This window comes from Oryza glaberrima, chromosome 7 (assembly GCF_000147395.1).
Source record: "Oryza glaberrima chromosome 7, OglaRS2, whole genome shotgun sequence".
NCBI classification, from domain to species: Eukaryota; Viridiplantae; Streptophyta; class Magnoliopsida; order Poales; family Poaceae; genus Oryza; species Oryza glaberrima.
Genome location: NC_068332.1, coordinates 19,463,407 through 19,487,665, shown reverse-complemented (window position 1 = coordinate 19,487,665; position 24,259 = coordinate 19,463,407). Strand labels below are relative to the sequence as shown.

At 45.2% G+C, this 24,259-nt stretch overlaps 2 protein-coding genes across 2 annotated transcripts; both read right to left on the bottom strand.

Moving 5' to 3' along the window:
- Positions 1 to 3,491: 3,491 nt before the first annotated feature.
- Positions 3,492 to 6,415, bottom strand: LOC127778927 (putative F-box/LRR-repeat protein At5g02930). Its single transcript, XM_052305573.1, has 3 exons — positions 5,510 to 6,415; positions 4,097 to 4,264; positions 3,492 to 3,782 (listed from the first exon to the last, which is right to left on the bottom strand). The coding sequence occupies exons 1-3, from the start codon at positions 6,413 to 6,415 to the stop codon at positions 3,492 to 3,494; spliced, it is 1,365 nt and encodes a 454-aa protein (XP_052161533.1).
- A 15,755-nt stretch (positions 6,416 to 22,170) lies between these two features.
- On the bottom strand, positions 22,171 to 22,835 carry LOC127778571 (histone H4). Its single transcript, XM_052305187.1, has one exon. The coding sequence runs from the start codon at positions 22,772 to 22,774 to the stop codon at positions 22,463 to 22,465; it is 312 nt and encodes a 103-aa protein (XP_052161147.1). The 5' UTR covers positions 22,775 to 22,835; the 3' UTR covers positions 22,171 to 22,462.
- Between the last annotated feature and the right edge of the window lie 1,424 nt (positions 22,836 to 24,259).

Below are 24,259 nucleotides of genomic sequence, written 5' to 3'. Positions count from 1 at the left end.
GTTCGAAAAGAGAGAGATATGGAGTAATTCGATCGGAGTCTGCGATATAAGGAGTCTTTTAGGTCCTGTTAGTATAGATGGCCATATGGCCCGAGGACCGTGGCCCGGCTCAAGCACGGCACGGCCCGATAGCCGGGTTGTGCTTGGGCTGTACTCTTGGCACGGTGGGCCGGCCCGACACGGCAGGATCGAAGAAAAATATATAGGGACGCTAAATAGACTTAAATAACCATATAAGGCAAGATCCAAAGAGAAGAGTAATACAAAATAGACTTATTTTCCAGTCAAATGAACACAGCCCACAGAGTTGAGGGATGAAAAATAGACTTATTATATGGAGAAGAACGACGGGTTGTCGTGTCTTCGGGCCGGTCCGGCATGACCCTAGTCGTGTTGGGCAGTGCCTGGGCCGTGTATGCAACCCGTGGGCTGGCACGGCACGGCTCGGCGTGTCGGCCGGGCCGGGCCGGCCCGACTAACCTTGGCATAGGCACGGCCAGGCCTAGGTTGTACCGTGCTGGGCAGCCCATTTGGCCAACTATACCTGTTAGTATGATTTTTTTTTTATTTAATGTGCTGCTACATTAATTACTTGTGGGCTGTGTATGTGGGCCGCTGAATGTTTGACAATGGGCTGTATATATGGGCTATATGTGCTGCAGTAGTAGGCTGAAGAGTGGGCTAAAAATTAGTGGCGAATTTGGGCTGCAATATGCTGAAATGGGCTTGCAAAAATGGCTGGAAAATTGCTGCGAAAATGGCTGAAATTGGGCCAAAATTGGCCCATCTTTGATTCTGGCCTGTTAACAAATGGGCTGAGGTAGTGTCCATGTCATCATCCATGTAAGCAACCATGTAAGCATCTATGATGATGTGGCAATTCATCCGTGTCGGTTATTTTTCGTCACAGGAAAAGGGCTTGGGCTGGACTAACTAGGCCTCGGGCAATATCGTGATGGTTTAAAACCATCACCGATTCTGGTACTCTGTGATGGTTTTCGACAAACCATCATGCAGGTCAATCCATGACTAGGGGTGGAAAAAAAGCTCGGGCTCGTGAGCTCAGCTCAGGCTTGGCTCGAGCTTGGTTGGCTCGGCTCGGCTCGTAAGCCAAACGAGCCAAGCCCAAACCTCCTTTTCAGCTTGTTGCTGAAATGAGCTGAGCCGAGATGACTTGCGAGCTACTTGTTTTAGCTCGCAAGCCTAGGCCACCATGTGTTTATATCGATTATTTCACTTTTTATAGCGTTATTATTTGTCAACTTGAAATTTATCATTAAAATTTTGAAGAATTGAATATATAAACTTATTTAGATTTTACATGTTGATGATTTGTTCATGCTTCTTTTAATAATTACAAAATATATATTAAGAGGTATTTCAACAGGAAGACTTGCAAGCCAGCTCGAGCTGGCTCGAGCCAGGAAACGAGCCGACCCGAGCTCAAGTTTTAGTTTGTTTCTCTATCTGAGCCGAGCCAAGCCAAGCCTAGTTTGTTGCGAGCCACTATAAGCCGAGCCGAGCCAGGCTTGGCTCGGCTCGTTTCCACCCCTATCCATGACGCTCAATCCGTGATGATTTGTTAAACCATCACAGATGCTGTTTGGTGATGGTTTTCTAGTGATCCGTGACGGATATTTTCCATCACGGATTAACATGATTCTTGTAGTGTACCAATTGATGAGTAAAACTGTGGTGTCACGGTAAATTATACTTCCTCTATCCACAAAAGTTACACCTATTTCACATTTGAGTTTTTCCAAATAAGTTGTTTCTATTTGTAGTCTTTATACATTCAAGACTTAAATGAAGAGATAAATTAAATGTTTTATTAGATCCCAAGGAGTCCTCTAAATACTTATTGGTTGCATGCTTGTATTCACTACTTGATTTTGTAACATCTAAGGTGATTTAATTTCTCCTTGGTCTTGGTGTCAAAAGTAATATGTGTAACTTTTGTTGATGGAGGGAGTAAAACTTACATTGTAAATTTCAACCTTGATTTTATTAATAACTACTTACGAGACCTTCTTTGGTACATATCCCTTATCTCAAGTTTTTGATCAAACCAATCCATTGACACAAACGGTTCATGGGCGAAAAGTGAGTTGTTTGGGTCCTGGAGGATTGACGGGGAGAAGTGCAAGTTTTCGGAGCCGAGATATCCATACGAGTTACTATGGGCGTATTTGTCCAATTGACACGTCCGAAGGAATTCAAACTCATCATAATGTAGATTTCAAAGCTTGTTGGTTGTGTATATCCCTTGGATGTAGAGGCCGGGTTTTATTTAAATCCATTATCTAAAAAAAATTCAAAGCTTGTGCAGTTATTTTTCTGATACACTATACATAAAGATGTAGCAATCATATATGAAAAAAGTGACCCCAAATAAAAAAAAAAGTCCCTATATTTTTAGCAGAAATTATAAGTTTTTCAGTTGAGATGTTTTTTTTAAAAAAATTGCTGTCCATCACAAGGAGCGGCACGGTCAAGGGTATTGAGCTGGTCGACCACGAAGGAGAAACGCGCACAAAGAAGGGGGGGGCTTCACTGGTGAGAAAATGAGTGAGGAGGGTAGGAGGAGGCGAGGGGGAGCAAAAAAAGGAGATAAGAGGCCGCTCACATTAACCATCCCGCACCTCGGATGGGAAGCCATCATGTACTTCCTCCGTTTTATATTATAAGACTTTCTAGCATTACCCATATTAATATAGATATTAATGAATCTAAACACATATATATGTCTAGATTCATTAACATATATATGAATGTGGACAATGCTAGAAAGTCTTATAATATGAAACGGAGAAAGTAGATTTTTTTTTTCCTATGTTTGAGATTAAGTTAGAGTTCACTAGAAGATTTCCTTTGCATGCTTGCAGGTTTCTTTTTTTTTTTTACTCAAAGAGAAACTATCATTCAACACACATGGAAAGGGTGATTCCCCGTCCCAAAATATACAAGGTATCTTAACATTTAAAATTCGTCTCAAAGATTCTTAACATTTGAAATCTGTCTCCAAGCATGAGAACTTTCAGAGCACCAACCACATGATCTTACCTCAGCCACTCGCAATCCCCAACCACCGCTTATTCAATTGTAGTACTTTTGTTAACCACTCAGGAGATAATAGCTAAATTTCTCATATTTTGGGATGGAGGGAATACATCGCTAAAAGTAAATGAATCCCATCAGTCCGATGAAAAAAGAACGATGCGATATAAAGCTACAGTCGGTATTACATAATTTCCATAGCTAGGAGTCATCACTCATCAGAGAAGCAATAATTTTTGCAGTAATTTCAGAAAGGTAGAGGTGCAAGGGATGTTTCACTTCCCACAGGAATAACAAAGTTATCCCATATATATATTCTAAAATGGGGCCTAAATTACTGTCCCACCGTTTCTGTTGCCACTACCTAATCAAACAATTTGTGTTTTTACCACTTTCTTCCGAGGGCAGAGGATGCAATGATCGGCCAAGCTCCCTCACGACCATAACTTGAATTCAACATCAATCTCCGGATGACCATCAACAATGCTGCGAATTTTCTTGCTCTTCGTATTGCTGATGGACTTCACATCCTTTGGGATTCTGACATATACCTTCTTAAGGATTGGCGCATGGCAATCGAGCAGAAGGTTGATAAATTTCATCTGATTAAATTCTCCCTGGAACTCCAATATTTCTACCTCTTTCAGCGAATCTAACTGAATCTTTTCAGTGTTGCAGCTATCCGTCAGAGAGCAAGGACAGCCCTCCGTGCAGCTTTTGTTCCCCTGAAAAAATAGTGTGAAGTACATTTTCAGAGAGAGAAGCTATTTTATGTTAATTTTACAATTTCAGTTCATAACTCTCTGAAATTACACTAGGAGATAAACTTGTAATGTACATGAAGGTACAATCTTTGTACAAACGAAAATCACAAGCTTGCAACCAAGAAACGGTTATGACATTGTTTCAATTGGTATACTAACTTGCATGCATAATTAAGGAACTTTGTCTTAGTTCAATTTCCAGGACATATATGTGTGTTCCTGACACAAATTTTGATTGTATATTCTCCTTAGTTAAAAGAGGTAATTGAGCTTACCATCCGAGGCAGACGAATCAGAAGCTTCGCAACACCAACTGATTTCCTGAGGAGATGCAACACTGCTGATGAAAAGGCGTGCCGTCTCGTCGTCACCTGCACCTCCAAAACCTCACACTTTGCAATCATGCTCGTAGCATTCAGAAACGTCTTGTACCCTCTGATCCCCTACCAACAGCACACACATATATGATTAAGATATGCATGTTTTGTGTATGGTACATAAGTAATGAGAGATTTCCCTACGGTCGTTAAAAAGTGAGAGATAATACATATCCTCCTAGTTATTAAAAAGTGTTTTGGACACACATTTTCCAAAATGAAGCTTTGATCATTAATTCTCAAGGAAATTACACTTTGCACCAAGTAAAATGCACCATGTAAATTACACTGTTGGTATACCAACTTACTAGGTGTGTGCGATTTAGTATATGAACTTGTAAATTGCTCATTTCGGTGCATAAACTTATCTAGTGTGTGCAAACCAAAGCCAAAACATATCTAACTAATCTCACAATTGATTCTGATGTAGGCTTGCATGTCAAGATGATGTTATCATAATAAGCATATGTTCAATCAAACATATAATAAGTCATGTTAATTATACATATTAAAAATGTATTTGAAGGAAGTATGCAATGGATACAAAATAATAGAAGAACAAACTAAACATATATAAATGTTAAATACACGTACGACGTATCACATGCCCTCATATGTGTGCATGACATTTTATAATCAGACTAACTCAACATAATTAGTCACAATATATTTTTTTTGGACTAGTTTGCATGTACTAGACTAGTTTTTTACTAAATTGCACCCATCTAACAAGTTTATATATCACCGACAAAATTTAATCATCAATTTACATAAGGTTTAGTGTATGCTTTCACTGAGTATGACAAATCATCAAAGAAACCTATGAAAGCCTAATGATTTATTATAACAATGATAAAAAAAAGACCATCCGAGACAAACCGATACGCATGAATTTCATAAAGCCAATCCAAGAATTTGAGAGGTGGTTCGTATTAAGTTCTAAAATTTTGACTAAAGGTGGAATGCTATTCCCTGCCAGTTGCATCTTGATACAATAATGTCCAAGGCTCTAGGAGATTGAAATTTTCTCCAATTTCAGTCACCTGATAATAGCAAAGGTGGAGAAAGAGCTAAGTGTGGCTCTGCCCTCTTCCCGCTGATTAGAGTTGCATTTAGCCGTCGTAGTAGTCTCTTCCTTTTCCTGCTTTCTTTTGTTGTTTGTTTTTTTTTTCTCTATTCCCTTGGCATAAGTCGGTCCAACTGATTGTGTTGTGTAAACAAACTCTTATTTTTTCTAATATAGTGATGTACAATCCTTTTATATATTCGAAAAAAAAAAGAGAGAAAGAGCTAAGTAACCAAGGGACTCACCGGTGAAATTCCGAAGCTAAGCACGAGCTCGTCGACGATGTAGAAGCGCCGCATCAGCGCCACCGTCGGCATGTCCATGACCATCAGCTTCCGCAGGCGGTGGCCGGCCTCTGCGAACCGGTGGCGGCGCGGGTCGAACTCCCCGTACCAAGCGACGTCCTCGAGCACCGGGGAGGCGACGCTGACATCCGAGACGTCGCCGGCGGCGGCCTTGGCTTCTGCCCGGAAGTACCGGAGCCTCGGGGCGGCGACCTCCAGCCGGCCGACGCCCTGCGCCATGAAGACCAGCCACTCCAGCGAGCCGGAGCGCACGGAGACGTCGGCGGCGCCTCCGACGAGCGTGACGCTGCGCACGGCGAGCCGCCGGAGGCGAGGGCACCGCGGCGAGCACACGGCCTCGAAGTCGCCGCCCTGCATGCGGGCGCCGACGATGGCCAGGGAGGCCAGCGCCGCGAACGAGCCGGCCGGCGGGAGGCGGAGGTGCCCGACGTGGAGGTTGATGCTCGTCGCCCGCTCGCAGGCGGGCAGCTCGAGGCCGCCGGCCACCGAGAAGTTGAGCGTGAGGTTGCCGGCGACGCGCCGCGACGCGAACTCCAGCCACGGCGCGACGGTGGCGGCCTCGAGGGCGTGGGCCGCGGAGAGGGCGAGGCGGTTCAGCGCCGGCGCGGAGTAGGCGGCGAGCGCGGCGTCGATGGCGCCCGGCTTCTCGGAATCACACTGGAAGGAGAGGGACGGGAGGCGGGTCCAGACTCGGCGCCATCGCCGGGAGAGGACGCTGGTGCGCGCCGCCGCGTCGACGGACGGGAGGCGGACGAGGATGTTCTGGATGAGCTCCTCCGGGAGGTGGCTGATGCGGTCGACGCCCTCACCGCCGTCGCCGGAATTACGAGCGCTGCAGGTAGACATCGCGAGTTAGATTTCTTTTCGGAAAGTAATAGCTTATTTACAGGGCCGGTCCTAAAACTTTGGAGGCCCAGGGCGAGAAAAAATATAGAGGCCCTACAATATTAGTGTGTATATACAGATGTACAAGGGAAAAAATAATTTTTTTTATTATGTGGGAGACACATATGCACATATTACTACACACGCATCCCATAAGTTCACGTACGCTCAAGTGACCGAGATCAACGGAATATTCATAGCCTTACTAAATTCTTGTTTAAATTCCACCCCGCATGTGTAATATCTATGGGCACTAAGTTTTTACTTTGAATAGGAAGAAATGTTTAGCTTTAACGCATCATTAACAATAAACTATTGTTTTAAATAGGAATTTATGAAAACCAAACTTCATCTAGTATGGCTAAAAAAAATTAAAAATCAAGCCATATGCAGAAAATTAGTGCAGTGCCATGAGATGAATGAATCAACCAGGAAGATGGTGCTACATATATACTAAGACACTAATTAGTAATTACTCTCCTAATTGAAATTTTTAGAACATAATATAATAGAAACGTCAAAGTTTTATCTGGTTTTAAAAGAGATTAACTAAGGCAGTAGCACAAAGTGAACTGTGTATGCACGTAGCTGTACATGGCCGTAGGGCCCCCTGATGCCTGGGGCTCAGGGCGGCAACACTGCCTACCCTGCCCCAGCGCCGGCCCTACTTATTTACCCATCATCAAATTTTACGCTGCCACGATATCCAAAACAACAATCGACCTCTTCAAGGATTAGGATTCCCGGAGGGGGGGGGGGGGGGGGGGGGGGGGGGCAGTGATTTTGTTAGACACTTATGGTAACCCCTCCACAATTCAGCACTCAATTTAAACTTCCCTAAATTTCACCCCAATGCTAAATGGTGTTGGATGAAGATCGAACGGCTCATCCATCATAGTCCACATCTACCTGAGTGTGAGGAGGGGGAGGGCTCACCGGCGACGTGGCGGCGACATCCTCTTCAAGCCTCCACGCAGACGACACCCGAATTTCGGCCAGATTCCTTCAGATAAGGGTTTCGGGATTAGAGATAGCAAAGATAGCTTCTGAGGAATGACCAAGAAGGTGGAAGACGGGTGGCGGGTGGGCACACTGGTGGCAACGCCGGAGCCGTGAGGATGCAGGAGGGCGACAAGTGGGGTCGCGTTAGCGGATCTAGCCACCGGAGCCACCGGAAAGAAAAGATTGGAGGCGGGGTGGGGGAACAACACTAAACTTGGAGACGGCTGCGTGATGGCGTTCGGGGAGGAGAGGAGGCAAGGGGAGGGGGAGGGGGAAGGGAGAGGGGAGAGGGGAGAGGATTTGGCCGGGTAGCCACACTGGTGCAGAATCGTCGAGGCGAAGGGAAACGACGCAATATGTTGGGAGGAAGGGGTGGCGGCGGGCAGGCGGAGGGGGGGGAGAGGGGAGGGATGGGGAGGAGTGGGTTAGGTATATATATATATATATATATATATATATATATATATATATATATATATATATATATATATATATATATATATATATATATATATATATATATATATATATATATATATATATAAATGAATGCACGAATCTTAAAGCAATCCTGCGATCGGATGGAGGGGATGAGATGGGGAGGAGTGGGTTAGGTATATATATGTAAATGAATGCACGAATCTTAGAGCAATCTTGCGGTTAGATGGAGGGGTGAGAGGGGAGGAAGGGGGAGGAGTTGGTTAGGTATATAGAGTAATTTGCGGTCCAACAGAGGAGGTGAGAGGGGAGGGAGGGGGTGGAGTGGGTTAGGTATATAAATGACAGCGCGAATAGTAGAGCAATCCTGGCTCAAAAATGTGATTAATTTTTTACCTTTTAGTTGATTGATGAATAGCAAGCTCCCTAACCGAAATAAACTACTCTCTAAAGAAGTTTGGAAGAATCCTGGTAAAATTTGCTCTAACACAAATCTAATATGCCCAATTGCAGATCCTATACAGCATCTATGACCATAGAAATCTGATCTCTACTTGTAAAGGATAAAAAACAGTTGAGTGTTTCTTTCTCTTCAATGTGACCTACGAATGGAATAAACAAACCTGCCTTTTCTCTGAATATGTACTAAGCATTTTTTTTTTCTTGCGACATGTGTACTACACATTTTCATCTGCGATAATGTGCTAAGCATTTTCACTTGCAATTATGTACCGAGCATTAATTGACCTAACAATTAGAAATAGCAACAAGGGACATCTGTGATGGAACTTGAGAACTATCACCGAGAACTAATCTCTCCGTTCCAAAATATAAGTATTTCAATGTATTTTCTAAAATTATATCTGGACGGTGAGATGTATAGATACATTTGGAAAAGAGTAAATTACACACACGGTACAACAATTTGGCAAGTAGGTGCGATATAGTGCAAGAACTTGAGAATTGAACGTTTGAGTGCAATAACTTGATAAATAGGTGCGTTCTAATACAAGAACTTAATAATTTAGTATTTTGGTACATCAACTTGGCTAAGCATATACTAGATGAGTTTTTATCACGATGTCAATATGTTATTACATAATAATCATACGGATATTACCTTATAATATTGAATTTAATCTTAAGAATTATACTGCACATAGTAGTACAATTTACATCCAATTACCTTTAAGAATTTTTTTTCTTTACCTTCTCAAATATCAACCGAAATATAATAATTTCTACATCCATTTCAATTGACTTTCAGTTATTAGTTATTAGGATGAAAATATAAATATACTTATACAAATCTGGGTTAGTATATTGTCAAAATAAGTACTTAATAGAATTTATATAAAAATGCTCCAAATAATTAAGTTGTCGCATAGCTTATTAATTTATTGTATCAAAATCGCACCTACCTTACAAATTGTTGCATTTATACGATCACTTATAAAGTTCTTATACTAAATTACACCTAACTAATAAGTTGTTGCACTGAACGCTCATTTCTCAAGTTATTGCACCAAATTGCACCCACCTGCCAAGTTGATGCACCGTGAATGCAATTTACTCAAGTTCTTATACTAAATTGCACCTAACTACTAAGTTGTTGCACTAGAACGCTCATTTCTTAAGTTATTGCACCAAAATGCACCCACATACTAAGTTGATGTACCGTGATACAATTTACTCTTTGAAAAAACGCACAAAAATACTTATCAGTGGACCGTGCTCTCAGTCATAGTGAATGGAGAAGTTGAGCTCCACACTCATTGGGCCTGCAAAGCAGGGATTGGTGGGTCTATGAACCAGCCCACTGTAAATAAATTCCAGTGAGATAAGGGAGCATTGCCATTGCCATGGCTAGACCTAGTCTCACTTCTTCTATCGTCTATGGCTCATCTTCCTAAATTTGCAGATAACACTAATTCTATTTCCTCTCTCCCATGATTAGGGTTTACATTTGTGATGAAATCTCGGTCCCCCGGTGATATGGCGGTTTTCATGAAAACCAGGCAAAAAAGGACAAATTTCGGAAACAATTTAAGAACAAAAATTTTAATTTGAATTCTCAAGTTTCGTCAGGCATCCACCCAAAACCAATCAAAATGGTTAAACTTTCAACCGGAAACACTAGAATTTTGATAGGGAATTGTCGGATTGTTTGGCTTTGAGAACCGAATTATTTGCACAACAAACTGTTAGGAATTAGAAAAACCGAGCATGCATGTCAAAATTATTTTTTCCTTTATGGAAATAGGGAAAACAGTGGAAAATTGTTAGAAATTTGAAGACGTGGTGAAAGTTATAGAAAACTATGGACGTGCTAGATAGGAGATAATGAAGGCAGCTTTTGACGAACGACAGGGGAGGTGGAAGACTGGTGGTGGATGGAAGAGACGGGCAAGCAACGAGGCACTAGTAGTGATGCCTGAGCCCTAAAGATAAAGAAGGGTGATGGGTGGGATCGCAACGGTGGATCTAGTGATCTACTAATATATGCAATGTTCCTTTGAGATCGGAAATCGTATTAGGATAGTACTACGATTCTATGAAGATAAAGAGCAGAACCGCAAGTTGCTTTAAAACAAACAACGAGAACTGTATTCGGTGAGCATATATAAACACTTGGTGAATCCATCGCGCTGAATGCATCCATGGCCGCACACCATATATATGGGAAAATATATGGTGAAAATCATATATGTATTAGAAACCTGTAAACTATCATTAGATCAAAAAATGGATGTCTGAGATTCGTCCACATGTCATCACAAGTAAAATTACTCGTAGAATTACTCATACGTAAAAAAAATTAATCGGTGACGTGGCATATCTCAAATGTACATTTTTCGATCTAATAGCAGTTTTCAGGTTTCCAAATATATATGGTTTGCACTACATATTATCTCCATACATAGCGAGCTAGCTAACTTACTTATATAGCTTACGTCTACCCGAGTAGAACTCGACTTTTGTATCATGGTGAAAGAGAGCAGCAGTCTCCTCGCGTAATAGGCCCGGCCCTGGGGGGTCGAGCTGTGTGCGGTGGCACAGGGCCCACGAAGTGAAGGGGCCCAACCCTATATATGCTGTACATAATAGCCCATAGAGGAATTAGAAAGCCCACCAGCCCAGGAGAGGAAGAGACACATCTGTCGTCCGTCGATTTGGCTTCCTTCCGCGATCGCTTGTTCTGTTCGCCTCATCACCTCGCCTGTTCTCTGTTCTGCTGCCACGGTGCCGCCCTTCCGCTTCCAGCCGCGTCGTCATGCTCCAAGGGATTAGGGCGCGTCGACGGCGTCGTGCTCGGCAACCGCGTCGTCTTGTTCCGAGGGTTTAGGGCACGGCGGCGTCGTGCTCGGCGGCAGCCGGCAACTGGTTGCAATCTCTCCGTTCAGTTCCGGGAGGTACCCACTGCTCTCCCATTTGATATATGCTAAGTTTATATGTTTAAATTTTGGGATTTAAATTTTACTCCCCAATTGCTCCTCTTCTAATCTCTAAAATTCTGATTTTGGGGTTTAGGGATCCTTATGTTGCAGCTGTGCAAGTGTGCATCTAGGGCAAATACCAGAAATCATTTTAATTATAATGTTGAATTGAATTTAGTATGAAATAATTTCCATAAATTACTTACTAATTTCTGAATTTACAGTGAATGTTAGAAGAAATTTAAGGTAATATATATAACTTAAATGTTTTTTATACATTATATTTATCAGAAACATCGTTATATTATTATAGTTGTATTAAAGGGCCTATTTTTCTAGCTTCGCTCCGGGCCACTAAATTGACAGGACCGGGCCTGTCGCGTATCTTCTCCCATGCGTCGTCGTTGAACGGAGAGTACATGGAACGGCATCCATTAACTAGAAGATCAGCGTTGTTCCTGATTTGATGCGAGAGATGGAAGGACACCCTCTTGGGAATCGGCTTGCACCTGAGCAGCAGCTTCACCGTGCCTAAATCATCGGTTGCTCCTGTGAAATTCCTCATCTTGAAGCGAATCCAAGACGATGCCATCGATCCGTGATCTCAGCTGGTTCTCCGGCTGAGAGCATGGACAGTCGTGGTCTTCGTGGCTGGCTGCTGAGATTCCTCTGTTGAGATTATAGGCATATAATGATTTAATCTATTCCATAAATAAATCATGACATTACAGATGAAAACTAGCATGAACGCATCATTAGATCTACACATGTAAACTACACAGTATAACATGAACAGATCAAATATGCGCAACATATTGAACACGTACCGAGGTGACGGAAAGACCGGCTGCTTGGTCGAAACTTTTCGCAGGCGTCTACGAAGGCACGAAACACGCGAGCGAAGAGGAAGGCGAGCCGTCGCGAACGAACAGAGAGCAGTCGCGCGAAGCGCTTCCCAAAAACCTTATTGCCGCCTTCTCCCGGTGCAGGACGTCGAAGGCAGAGGTTCCGGAGACCTGCTCTCCCGATCGCCGGTGCACGCCGGCGAGCGAGATGGAGTAGTCTACGAGCGACGGTGCAGTACAGAGTAGGAGGCAAACCCTAGATTGATTTCGCGTGTGTTCCGTGAAGACGGCAGGTCGGTTTATATAGAGAAGGGTCGCTTGATCAGGGCGCCCGCACGATCTCTACTGCGCGTAACCGAACCGGATAAGTCGCGCGTAACTTATCCGGACTCCACGCCGTTTGCACGCACCGAATTTTTCGGAACGTTTCCAAAACAAAAATGAATCTGAATTTGCAGCAAAACAAAACTGCAAAAGGAGGCTGCATCTGCGCAAGGGTGAGAAGCCAATTTTTCGGACCATTCGACGCGTACGTCGTGCACGCGCGCCGCCTGCCCTGCCCTGCCCTGCCCAGGCGAGGCGAGGCGAGCGAGCGCGCGCGTGTGTTTCCCCTCTTCTCTTCACCACACATGCTTCAAGTGGCTAGGAGGGCATCCTTCCTTTTAAGGAGGTCCCCCTCTCCTAGAATAAGCAAGGTGGTACTAAACTCCATATGCATGCCATCCCATGAGGTGGGTTTTTGTGATTTTCCAAAGAATTAATCTTCGAGTGGGCTAAGGCCCATTCATTAATTCCAACAATCCCCCACCAAATCTCAAAATCCCACTGAGATTTGCCTTTTCCAATGTACTGTTTATATACCAGCGGTTCGATGGAGACCGATTAAGGTTGAACATCCACCTAGAACTCCAAGCTACACTTACTCACAACTTGAACAATGGACTACGCCTTGAATTGCAAGTCTTGTGCAAGCAAGTTTCACTCAAAGTCTTATCTGGTACTAGACCGTCTGTAGACTACCCCTCGGGTGGAGCGTATAAGTCATACTCCTAGGTCTTTAGTAAGCTTCCTAGAAGATTCACCCAAAATCTTCATAGACTGCGACCAACAGTCAAGCTCACAAAGGTGAGTTCTTTCAAGAATGCTCTGCAGGACAACATCTTCGCTAATTAAAGCCAACAGAACTCATTAAGGCATAGCCAACCTGCCTTGCAGCTCACGAGAGTACATGCATCTTCACTTGGAGAGGGTATATATTGGTACTCTCCTCTAGTTTACTAATGATTTGTTCTTCCCAGGATCTAATTCACGGGATCTCCGATCACATAGACTGGGTTACCACCATAGTATAACTCACATAGGTCTCAAACCCATCTCCTTCGATGCATTGTCTATCACATTTCGTGATAGTCCCTTCGTGAAGGGATCTGCCAGGTTTCTCGCTGTTTGGATGTAATCCAACGTTATAACTCCGGAGTTTCTTAATTTCCTGACAGACTTCAATCGTCTTTTCACATGTCTAGACGATTTCATATTATCCTTAGAACTATTCACTTTGACAATTACCGTTTGATTGTCACAGTTCATAAGGATAGCCGGCACCGGTTTTTCAACAATAGGCAGATCCATTAATAGATCACGCAGCCATTCTGCCTCAACAGTAGCAGTATCCAGTGCCGTCAGCTCTGCTTCCATGGTTGACCTCGTCAAAATGGTCTATTTGTAAGACCTCCATGAAACAGCACCACCACCCAGTGTGAAGATATATCCACTAGTGGCTTTGATCTCATCCACATCAGAGATCCAGTTAGAATCACTATAACCCTCCAGTACCGCAGGATACCCAGTATAGTGAAGCCCCAATTCCACAGTACCTTTCAGATAGCGCATTACTCGCTCAAGCGCACGCCAGTGATCATCTCCTAGATTGGAGGTAAATCGGCTCAACTTGCTCACAGCAAAGGAGATATCAGGCCTAGTTGCACTAGCCAGGTACATCAACGAGCCAATGATTTGGGAGTATTCCAGTTGATTCCTAGCAATTCTCTTGTTCTTGTGAAGCAACAAGCTAGGATCATAAGGTGTTGGAGAAGGCTTACTATCAATGTAGCCAAAGCGATTCAAAATCTTCTCCACATAATGAGACTGCAAGAGTGTAATCCCATTCTCACCTCTAATTAACTTAATGTTTAAGATAACATCAGCTACTCCCAAATCCTTCATATCAAAATTGTGAGACAAGAATAATTTAACCTCATTTATCACCTCAAGGTTTGTCCCAAATATCAGTATGTCGTCAACATACAAGCACAAAATAACTCCCTCACCCCCACCATGGCGATAGTACACACATTTATCTGCCTCATTGTCTGCAAAGCCTGCAGATGTCAATGTTTTGTCAAATTTCTCGTGCCATTGCTTAGGAGCTTGTTTCAGACTATACAAAGACTTTAACAATTTGCACACTTTGCCTTCTTGACCTTCAACTACAAACCCATCAGGTTGATCCATATAGATCTCCTCATCCAGCTCTCCATTAAGAAAAGCTGTCTTAACGTCCATTTGATGAACGAGAAGACCATGTGAGGCTGCTAGGGAAAGTAGCACACGAATTGTGGTCAATCTAGCAACAGGTGAGTAAGTGTCAAAGAAATCTTTGCCTTCTTTCTAAGTATAGCCCTTAGCAACAAGCCGAGCCTTGTACTTTTCAATAGTACCGTCAGGCCTAAGCTTCTTCTTGAACACCCACTTGCACCCCACAGGTTTACACCCATAGGGTCGCTCTGTCACCTCCCAAGTCCCGTTTGCGATAATGGAATCCATTTCACTACGGACAGCCTCCTTCCAGTAGTCTGCATCAGGAGATGCATATGCTTCTGAAATTGACTTAGGAGTGTCATCCACGAGGTACACAGTGAAATCATCACCAAAAGACTTAGCCGTCCTTTGTCTCTTACTCCTTCGAGGAGCTTCACTGACATCCTCCTCAGAGACATGTTCATGTGTATGTTCAGTTTGTTCTGGTGGTGTGATTGAACTGGGAATTATTTCAGAGGGTTGGTTCGAACCACTATATGTATCCTTCATTGGGAAAAAGCTCTCAAAGAAGGTAGCATCACGAGATTCTATAATTGTACCAACATGCATGTCCGGTACCTCGGATTTAACTATTAAAAATCTATAGGCAATGCTATGATGAGCATATCCCAGAAAGACACAGTCCACAGTCTTGGGTCCAAGTTTGCGCTTTTTCGTTATTGGTACATTGACTTTCGCCAAGCACCCCCATGTGCGCAAATAAGAAAGTGATGGTTTTCTCCCAATCCATATCTCATATGGTGTTTTGTCCTTATTTCTGTTAGGAACTCTGTTTAACACATGATTTGAGGTCAACAATGCCTCCCCCCACCATGCCTTAGGCAGTCCCGCGGTGTCCAACATGGCATTCACCAAGTCAGTCAGTGTGCGGTTCTTCCTTTCAGCAATCCCATTAGACTCGGGAGAATAGGGAGGCGTCCTCTCATGTATGATGCCATGTTCCTCACAGAATAAGTCAAACTCGTTCGAGAAAAACTCTCCACCACGATCAGACCTAAGCATTTTTATCTTTCTGTCAAGTTGATTTTCAACTTCTGCCTTATAAATTTTAAAATAGTCTAGAGCCTCGTCTTTCGTTTTCAACAAATACACATAGCAAAATTTAGTAGCATCATCAATCAACGTCATGAAATATCGTTTTCCACCCTTCGTCAACACCCCATTCATTTCACAAAGATCTGAATGTAGGAGTTCTAGTGGTGCCAAGTTTCTCTCCTCGACAGCCTTGTGAGGCTTGCGAGGTTGCTTCGATTGCACACAACTATGGCACTTAGAACCTTTGACAATGGAAAACTTAGGAATTAAACACATGCTGGAAAGCCGAGACATCAAGCCAAAATTAATATGACATAAACGTGAGTGCCAAACATTAGCCTCATCATCCACACTGCCACAAATATGGTTCACAGACTTATTGCAGAAATCAGAAAGGGAAAAGCGGAACAGGCCTCCGCACTCATAACCTTTACCAATAAAATATCCATGTTTAGACACGACTACTTTATTAGACTCAAAAACCAACTTAAATCCGTCTCTAGTCAGACGGGAGCCACTAACAAGATTCCTGTCGATAGAAGGGACATGCTGCACGTTCTTCAGCTGCACGATCTTTCCCGAAGTAAACTTCAGATCTGCCGTGCCAACACCATGAACAGAAGCATGTGACCCATTCCCCATTAGGACGGTGGAACCCCGTGCGACCTGATAAGAAGAAAACAATGAGATGTCAGCACAAACATGTACATTGGCCCCAGTGTCAACCCACCAATTAGTAGACTGATTAACTGAAAAAACAGTAGGTAGATTACCATACCCGCTTCCATCTCCAGTGTTGCCAATAGTCACATTAGCAGACTTAGAAGTCTGCCCTGCAGGTGCCTTCATCCCCTTGCGCTGTGGACACTTCCTAGCCAGATGACCAACTTGGCCACACACAAAGCAAGTCCTCTCATCCTGATTAGGATTGTTGTTGTTCTTCTTCTGCTTCTTGAAGTTGGTGGTCTGCTGAGCTTTGTATTTTCCCTTGCTCTTGTTCTGGGCCTTGTGCACAACATTGGCACTAGACTGCCCACCATCGCCCTTAGACGCGGCATCCTTTTCCCGAGCTTTCTCCTCAACATCAAGAGACGCTATCAACCCCTCAACGGAGTATTCCTGTCTCTTGTGTTTGAGTGCAGTACCGAAACTTCTCCAAGATGGAGGTAATTTCGCAATAATGCACCCGACCACAAATTTGTCGGGTAAGACACACTTAAGGAGTTCGAGTTCCTTAGCCATGGTTTGTATCTCATGAGCCTGTTCGACTACAGAACGGTTGTCAGCCATCTTGTAGTCATGAAACTGCTCCATGATATACAGATCATTGCTAGCATCAGTAGCACCGAATTTAGTATTCAGTGCATCCCACAACTCCTTAGCGTCGGTCATATGCATATACACCTCGACCAGACGATCGCCAAGAACGCTAAGAATGCATCCCACAAAGAGAGTAGTGGCTTCCTCGAATTGCTTCTGCTGTTCAGCAGTAAGAACTCCTTCGGGTTTGCCAGTACTCACCCAGAAGCATTTCATAGCTGTCAGCCACAGAGTGACCCTGATCTGCCATCTCTTAAAATGCACACCGGTGAATTTATCCGGCCTCAGTGCATCGGCAAAACCAGCCATAGTAAAATCACAGTGCCTATAATAAGGTTTTTGGATTGTTGAGATTATAGGCATATAATGATTTAATTTATTCCATAAATAAATCATGACATTACAGATGAAAACTAGCATGAACGCATCATTAGATCTACACATGTAAACTACACAGTATAACATGAACAGATCAAATATGCGCAACATATTGAACACGTACCGAGGTGACGGAAAGACCGGCTGCTTGGTCGAAACTTTTCGCAGGCGTCTACGAAGGCACGAAACACGCGAGCGAAGAGGAAGGCGAGCCGTCGCGAACGAATAGGGAGCAGTTGCGCGAAGCGCTTCCCAAAAACCTTATTGCCGCCTTCTCCCGGTGCATTCGACGCGTAACGTCGTGCACGCGCGCCGCCTGCTGCCCAGCCCAGGCGAGGCGAGGCGAGCGAGCGCGCGCGTGTGTTTCCCCTCTTCTCTCCACCACACATGCTTCAAGTGACTAGGAGGGCATCCTCCCTTTTAAGGAGGTCCCCCTCTCCTAGAATAAACAAGGTGGTACTAAACTCCACATACATGCCATCCCATGAGGTGGGCTTTTGTGATTTTCCAAAGAATTAATCTTCGAGTGGGCTAAGACCCATTCATTAATTCCAACATCCTCCCTGGACGAACCTCTCCTATCTGGGATTAGATATAAAACATGACTGATTAACACAGACTCTTTCCTTCTTAATTGTGAACTGGAGTAGTATATATAACTGATGGAATTCATGTGCTGCAAACTGCGAAACTATGAAACTACTAGTAATCTCTTTATTGTATATGCGAGCGTAGGCAATGCTAAAGAGCGTAGTAATCTCTTTACCGTATATGTGAACTTACATGTTTGGTCGCGGCCACACTCTGCCACAACTAATGTTAGATAAGTTATAACAGCCACAAAAATGTGGTGGACAAATTGCTAGCGAAAAAGTTAGCAAAAAAATAAGTATATGATATTTGAGACATATTATTTAAAAAGTGTGGCAAGTCACAACTGTGACAGCTAAAAATATGGTGGAGCAAAGTATGGTCATGAACCAAACACCCCGTAAAGTGTGGTCATGAACCAAACACCCCGGTAGTCCCCTGCCCATCCAAATATCCAGTTTTATGATACCAGTGCATTTGTTGACGAGGTGAAGCACGATCGGTGCAGTGCAGTGATGCACCACCCCAAGTGTATCGAGAAAGTGTATCTTTAGAACCTTTCACTCGGGAAGTTTGGTCGTGTCCTTCAGAAATAGCATGTACGGGATCTTGCCCTGCCAAAAGCACAATGTTTTAGATAGGTAATAGAAAAACCGGTTAAAATACACAAAGCCAACGCAATGGAACAATTAATCGAACTACAAGATGGATTAAAAATAGTTAATATATATTAATAGTTATTAAAAAATTTAAAAATTGATAGAATATATATTAATATACAGGAATGCTAGGGAACGGTATACCGTTCCCCCAATGGGATGCTCCTCTTTCCCACAACTTGCTCGTTCGATGTAGCAAGATATCCCGACGTGGTGATGGCAGTGACGCCGATGACGAGCTCCGCCGTGGAGGACGCGGCCACCGGCGAGCTACGGCGTGGGGCATGGTTGCATGGACGGCGGAGGATCCTGCGTGGTGATAGAGACGGCGCCGGCGACGAGCTCTGGCGTGGGGCGTGGACGGCGGAGGATCCTGCGAGGTGATGGCGGCGGCGCCAGCGACGAGCTCTGGTGTGAAGGACGCGGCCACCGGCTGAGGCGTGGACGACGGGCACGGTCGCCAGTGACGAGCTCCCGACGGAGGACACAGTCGCCGGCGACGAGCTCCAATGTGGACCGTGGACGGGGGAGGACGCGGCTGCCGGCAACGAGGTTCGGGTTCGGTGTGGAGCGTGGATGGAGGAGGACGCGGCCGCCGCCGACGACGCCTCGACGCCCAGCTCCTGATATCTAGTAGGTATCACCTGATACCTCGCAAGTATCACCCGATACGTCGTAGAAATCGAGCGATACCTGATAGGTATCACATGATACCTCGTGAGTATCACCTGATACGTGATAGGAATCGTCTGATACCTGATACGTGGTAGAATCGCATGATACCTGGTAGGTATCACCCGATACCGGCTAGGTATCAGGACCTGATACCTCGCAGGTATCACCTGATACGTGGTAAGAATCGCATGATACTTATAGGTATCATCTGATACCTTGCAAGTATCACCTGATATGTGGTAGAAATGCATGATACCGGTTCCCGTTTTTTAACGGGATTCTGGTATATAGCAGCCCCATTAATATAAGATATATCACTACAAAAATATGTGAGAAAAAAGTAAACTAAAACATAAATTCATAGTTATATTTATTTCTTTTTATTACAACTTACCAAAGCTAAATTTGATGCATATTTGTGAAGTGATATATCTCATGTTAATCTATATTATTAATATTTTTAATAACTATTTAAGATGATATGCGAAAAAAAATACTCCCTCTATTTCATATTATAAGTCGTTTGATTTTTTTTTTCACAGTTAACTTTATTAAATTTGATCAAGTTTAAAAAAATTAGCAACATTTAAAATATCAAATTAGTTTCGTTAAACCTAGCACTAAAATATTTTGATAATATGTTTGTTTTGTGTTGAAAAAACTAGTACTAAATTTGGTTAAGTTTAAAAGGTTTGAGTAGAAAAAGGTCAAACGATTTATAATATTAAATGGAGGGAGTAAAGACATATATTTCCAATCAATTAATCGTGTAATCAATTGATTCGTGCAGGGATGAACTCTCATCCTTAGGCTGCGCTCGGTGGCAGGTGATATTCTTTCTCTCGTTTTACACGCGCATGCTTCCCAAATTACTAAACGGTGTTTTTTTTCAAAAACTTTTTATGGGAAAGTTGCTTTAAAAAATTATATTAATCTATTTTTAAATTTAAAATAATTAATACTCAATTAATTTTTTTAGGAAATAATACGCAATTAATCATGCACTAGCTCACCTCGTTTTGCGTATCTTCCCTATCTTCTCTTTCCCCTTCTGCTCAAACTCAACGTTAGGCCCATTCGATCTCTTCTCTTTCCCCTTCTCAAACTCAACGTTAGGCCCCGTTTGATCTCTTAGTTGGGAAAGAAATTTTCAGCACACGTAAAATCAGAAAGCTCATTAGCATATAATTAATTAATTATTAATAAATATAAATTTAAAAATAGCTTTATTTGAATTTTTAAAATAACTTTTACATCGAAACTTTTTGTAAAAAAAAGTATCATTTAATAGTTAAAAAGCGTGCTAAGGAAAAACAAGAAAATTGAAGTTTGGAGTTGAGAAAAAAAAACCGGGCCTTATGCGTGAACTCACCAGCGTAATTTCGAGGTTCAGCTCCAGCTCGTCGACGACGTCGAACCGTCGTAGCAGATCCGCGGCGAGCTCGTGCCAGTGTCTATTCTTCTCACTCAAGAAGCGCCGGCCACACCTTCAGCTTCCGGACATGGCGCGGGGCCTGGACGAACAGGTGGCGGCGAGGGTCGTAGATGTCTCGCCACGGCACGTCGCCGAGGTTCGGGGCGGCGACGCTCGCCGTGTTCTGGGCATCCCGGGGGGGGGGGGGGGGGGGGGGGGGACGTGGAAGCACTGGGACACCGCCAGCCGGACGAGCCTCTGGCGGCGCCTTGACGGTGAGCCGGCCGTTGACGCGGCCGCGAACGTCCAGTCGCGCGCTCCAGCGACCCGGAGTGCACGGTGAGGTCGGACCGTCGGAGACCTCGAGGAAGTAGGTGATGACCGTGAGATCCTGCAGCCGCGGGGGCACAGCGACGAGACGAGGCGTCGTTCCATCTCGAGCGAGTCGAAGGTGGAGCAGCGGATGGTCAGGGCACGCAGCGCCGCGAACACCGGTGCACCGGCGCCGGCGGGTGGCCGGATCCGCGGGATGTAGTGGTGGATGTCCATGGAGATGGCCGTCGCCCTCTCGCAGACCGGGCAGCTCGATCTCGTCCAACCCCTTCTCTTCTCAGATGATGCCTTTCGTCGCTCCACCCATTGGCGATTCGGAGGCTGAGCTAGCTCTCCCGCCGATGAGGCGCCGCGACGCGAACCGCAGCCACGGGTTGACGCGGGCGGCGCGCGTGGATAGGCCGACGGGTTTCGACGGAGATTGCCAGGCTATGCAGCGTCGGGGCGGCGTAGGCGGCGTCGACGGCGTCGGCGGCGCACGGTTGGGAGGGGTCGCGTCGTGCGCCGGACAACGAGGAGAGCTCGGAGAGGCTCGTCCAGACGCGGCGCCATCGGCGGGACAGGAGGCTCGTGCGCGCCGCGTCGGCGGTGGTCGGGAGAAGGATGCTGTGGAGGAGCTCTTCGGGGAGGTCGCTGATGCGGTCGTCGCCGCCATGGAGGTCGCTCATGACATCAATTTGCTTGTGTAAAAGGATGGACTTATCCTGATTTATCTGTGTGTAAATGTTGTGTTAGATTCAAAAAAACTACTCCCAGTTTGAGAAGCCAAATGGAGATGTACTCGACAATTTACTCAAGTCCAGCAAGGACTCTTTTTCGGCGAATTTCGTAGAAATGACTAGTTCAATGTGAGTATCTCCCAATTTTCTTCTCTTCTCTTTCTCTAGTAGTACATCCTAAGATGACCGACAAACTTGGAATTGATTCACATCAAAATGACCGCCAAAAAAAATTGCAAAAACTTGCATTAGATTAATAGCAACAAGGTGAATTTCAAACAAGTTTACTTGCAGTTCTTCTCTTCTCAATTTTCTTCTCTTCTCTTTCTCTAGTAGTACATCCTAAGATGACCGACAAACTTGGAATTGATTCACATCAAAATGACCGCCAAAAAAAATTGCAAAAACTTGCATTAGATTAATAGCAACAAGGTGAATTTCAAACAAGTTTACTTGCAGTTCTTCACTGCCAGAATCTAAGTACTACATTGAAATCAGCAATCTACACAGGGCAACCAACACGCGACGCCTCGACACGAAGAGAGAGAAATATTTGGGGGGAGCCTAGCCGCCGAAGCCGTAGAGGGTGCGGCCCTGGCGCTTGAGCGCGTAGACGACGTCCATGGCGGTGACGGTCTTGCGGCGGGCGTGCTCGGTGTAGGTGACGGCGTCGCGGATGACGTTCTCGAGGAAGATCTTGAGCACCCCGCGGGTCTCCTCGTAGATGAGCCCCGAGATGCGCTTCACCCCGCCCCTCCTCGCCAGCCTCCGGATCGCCGGCTTCGTGATCCCCTGGATGTTGTCGCGGAGCACCTTCCGGTGGCGCTTCGCGCCTCCCTTGCCCAGGCCCTTCCCTCCCTTCCCGCGCCCAGACATCCTCGCGGCGACGGCGACGAAGACGACGGCGGAATTGGGGATTTTTTTGGTGGCGAGATTTGGATGTGGAGGATTTTTGGTTTGGGAGGGGTGGATATATATAGAGTTGGGAGGGGAGTGGGCAGCCGTCGGATCGGGGAGCGATCCGCGTGAGTGGTGCGGGGGGGCAGCGCCTGCCGTTGGATCGGGGAGCGATCCGCGTGTGAGTGGAGGAGGCGCGGATCTGGCGCGTTTGGCTGGGTTTTCGGTGGAGTGGAGCCCGCGCGCGGGGGCCGTGGAAAATTTAGCGTTTTGCGGTGTGGGGGGAGATTGAAAATTTCGTGGTTCCGGGAGGCGCGCACGGTTCTGCGTGATTTGGGCCGTGGCTACTGGCTAGTGATCTCCGCATGTTTTAGGCTTCGGCCTGGTTGGTTTGGTATTCTGACAGGTAATATAAGTCTATTTAACCTCTCCCTCATTTCTTGCTCCTAATTGAATCACCTTCCTCAACCCACAGAAATAGGTAGAACACATCCTCCATTTTCCAAAAGGGTATAAATCGACTCCTTTAATGGTTTGGGAATATAGTTCCTGCTGACGTGACAGGCTGACCACGGTTGATTTGCCGAGTCAACAGGTGTACCCACATGTTAGGGACTCCTAGTCCCCTCCTCTCTTTTCCATCTCTCCTGGCATCAGCGAGACAAGCGGCAGAGGAAGGACGTGGGAGCTTTGGGGAGACTGTAGCGGTGCCATTTTGGCTATGTTTGCATCCTTAGAAAGACAGGGGCTGCAATAGCGGAGATGGCCTACTCAACGCGAACACATGCCGAGTGTGGGGAACATATCTAATGGAGACTAAGCCAAATGAGCGGCAAGGAGAAGCTTGACGGACGATGTGCAGCGATGGCCCCTCCCAATCCAATGCCACGACGACAAGCTAGTGGTGGCGATGATATCTCCTCTAAGATGCGGTAGCGGTAGCCCCTTCGTACTCCAGTGGCACAATAACAAGCAATTGTGACGGCTCGAAGACACAACGGTGCCAAGTGACCCATCAACAACTCTGCCTCTTTCCCACGTCGGCATCCATCGCTTCACACTAGGTGTTGATATGTCGCTCTCGGCTCCTCCCGACTCCTATCAGTACCGGAGTTTTGTCTTCCCATCCCTTCCCCTCCTTCCTTAGCGGTGATCATCACCGCCTCCGTGGGAAACCGTCATCGGCTAGACTTCAAGGCCGCTATGCGAAGCCATCGATGACTACTTCATCCAGGCCTTCTGCGGCGTTGGTAGTTCGGTGACACATCCACCACCAATCACCGTTGATGGCTCGATCCATGGGTCAACGAGAGCATCGACGCCGGCTGGACGGAGCGCCACCGTAATCTCGTCCCTATCTCACTCCACATGGCCTCCCTTATGACAACACCGGTCCCGTCACACTACGCTAGGCCTCAGGGTGTGTTGCCTTTCTCGCACTATCCTCCTCTAGCTCCATAGGGC

Coding starts and splice junctions, on each gene's coding strand:
- LOC127778927 (XM_052305573.1), bottom strand. CDS start 6,415: ATGTCTACCTGCAGCGCTCGTAATTCCGGCGACGGCGGTGAGGGCGTC. Junction 4,265..5,509: donor TTAGCTTCGGAATTTCACCG/GTGAGTCCCTTG, acceptor TGCTGTTGGTAG/GGGATCAGAGGGTACAAGAC. Junction 3,783..4,096: donor TGATTCGTCTGCCTCGGATG/GTAAGCTCAATT, acceptor CTATTTTTTCAG/GGGAACAAAAGCTGCACGGA.
- LOC127778571 (XM_052305187.1), bottom strand. CDS start 22,774: ATGTCTGGGCGCGGGAAGGGAGGGAAGGGCCTGGGCAAGGGAGGCGCG.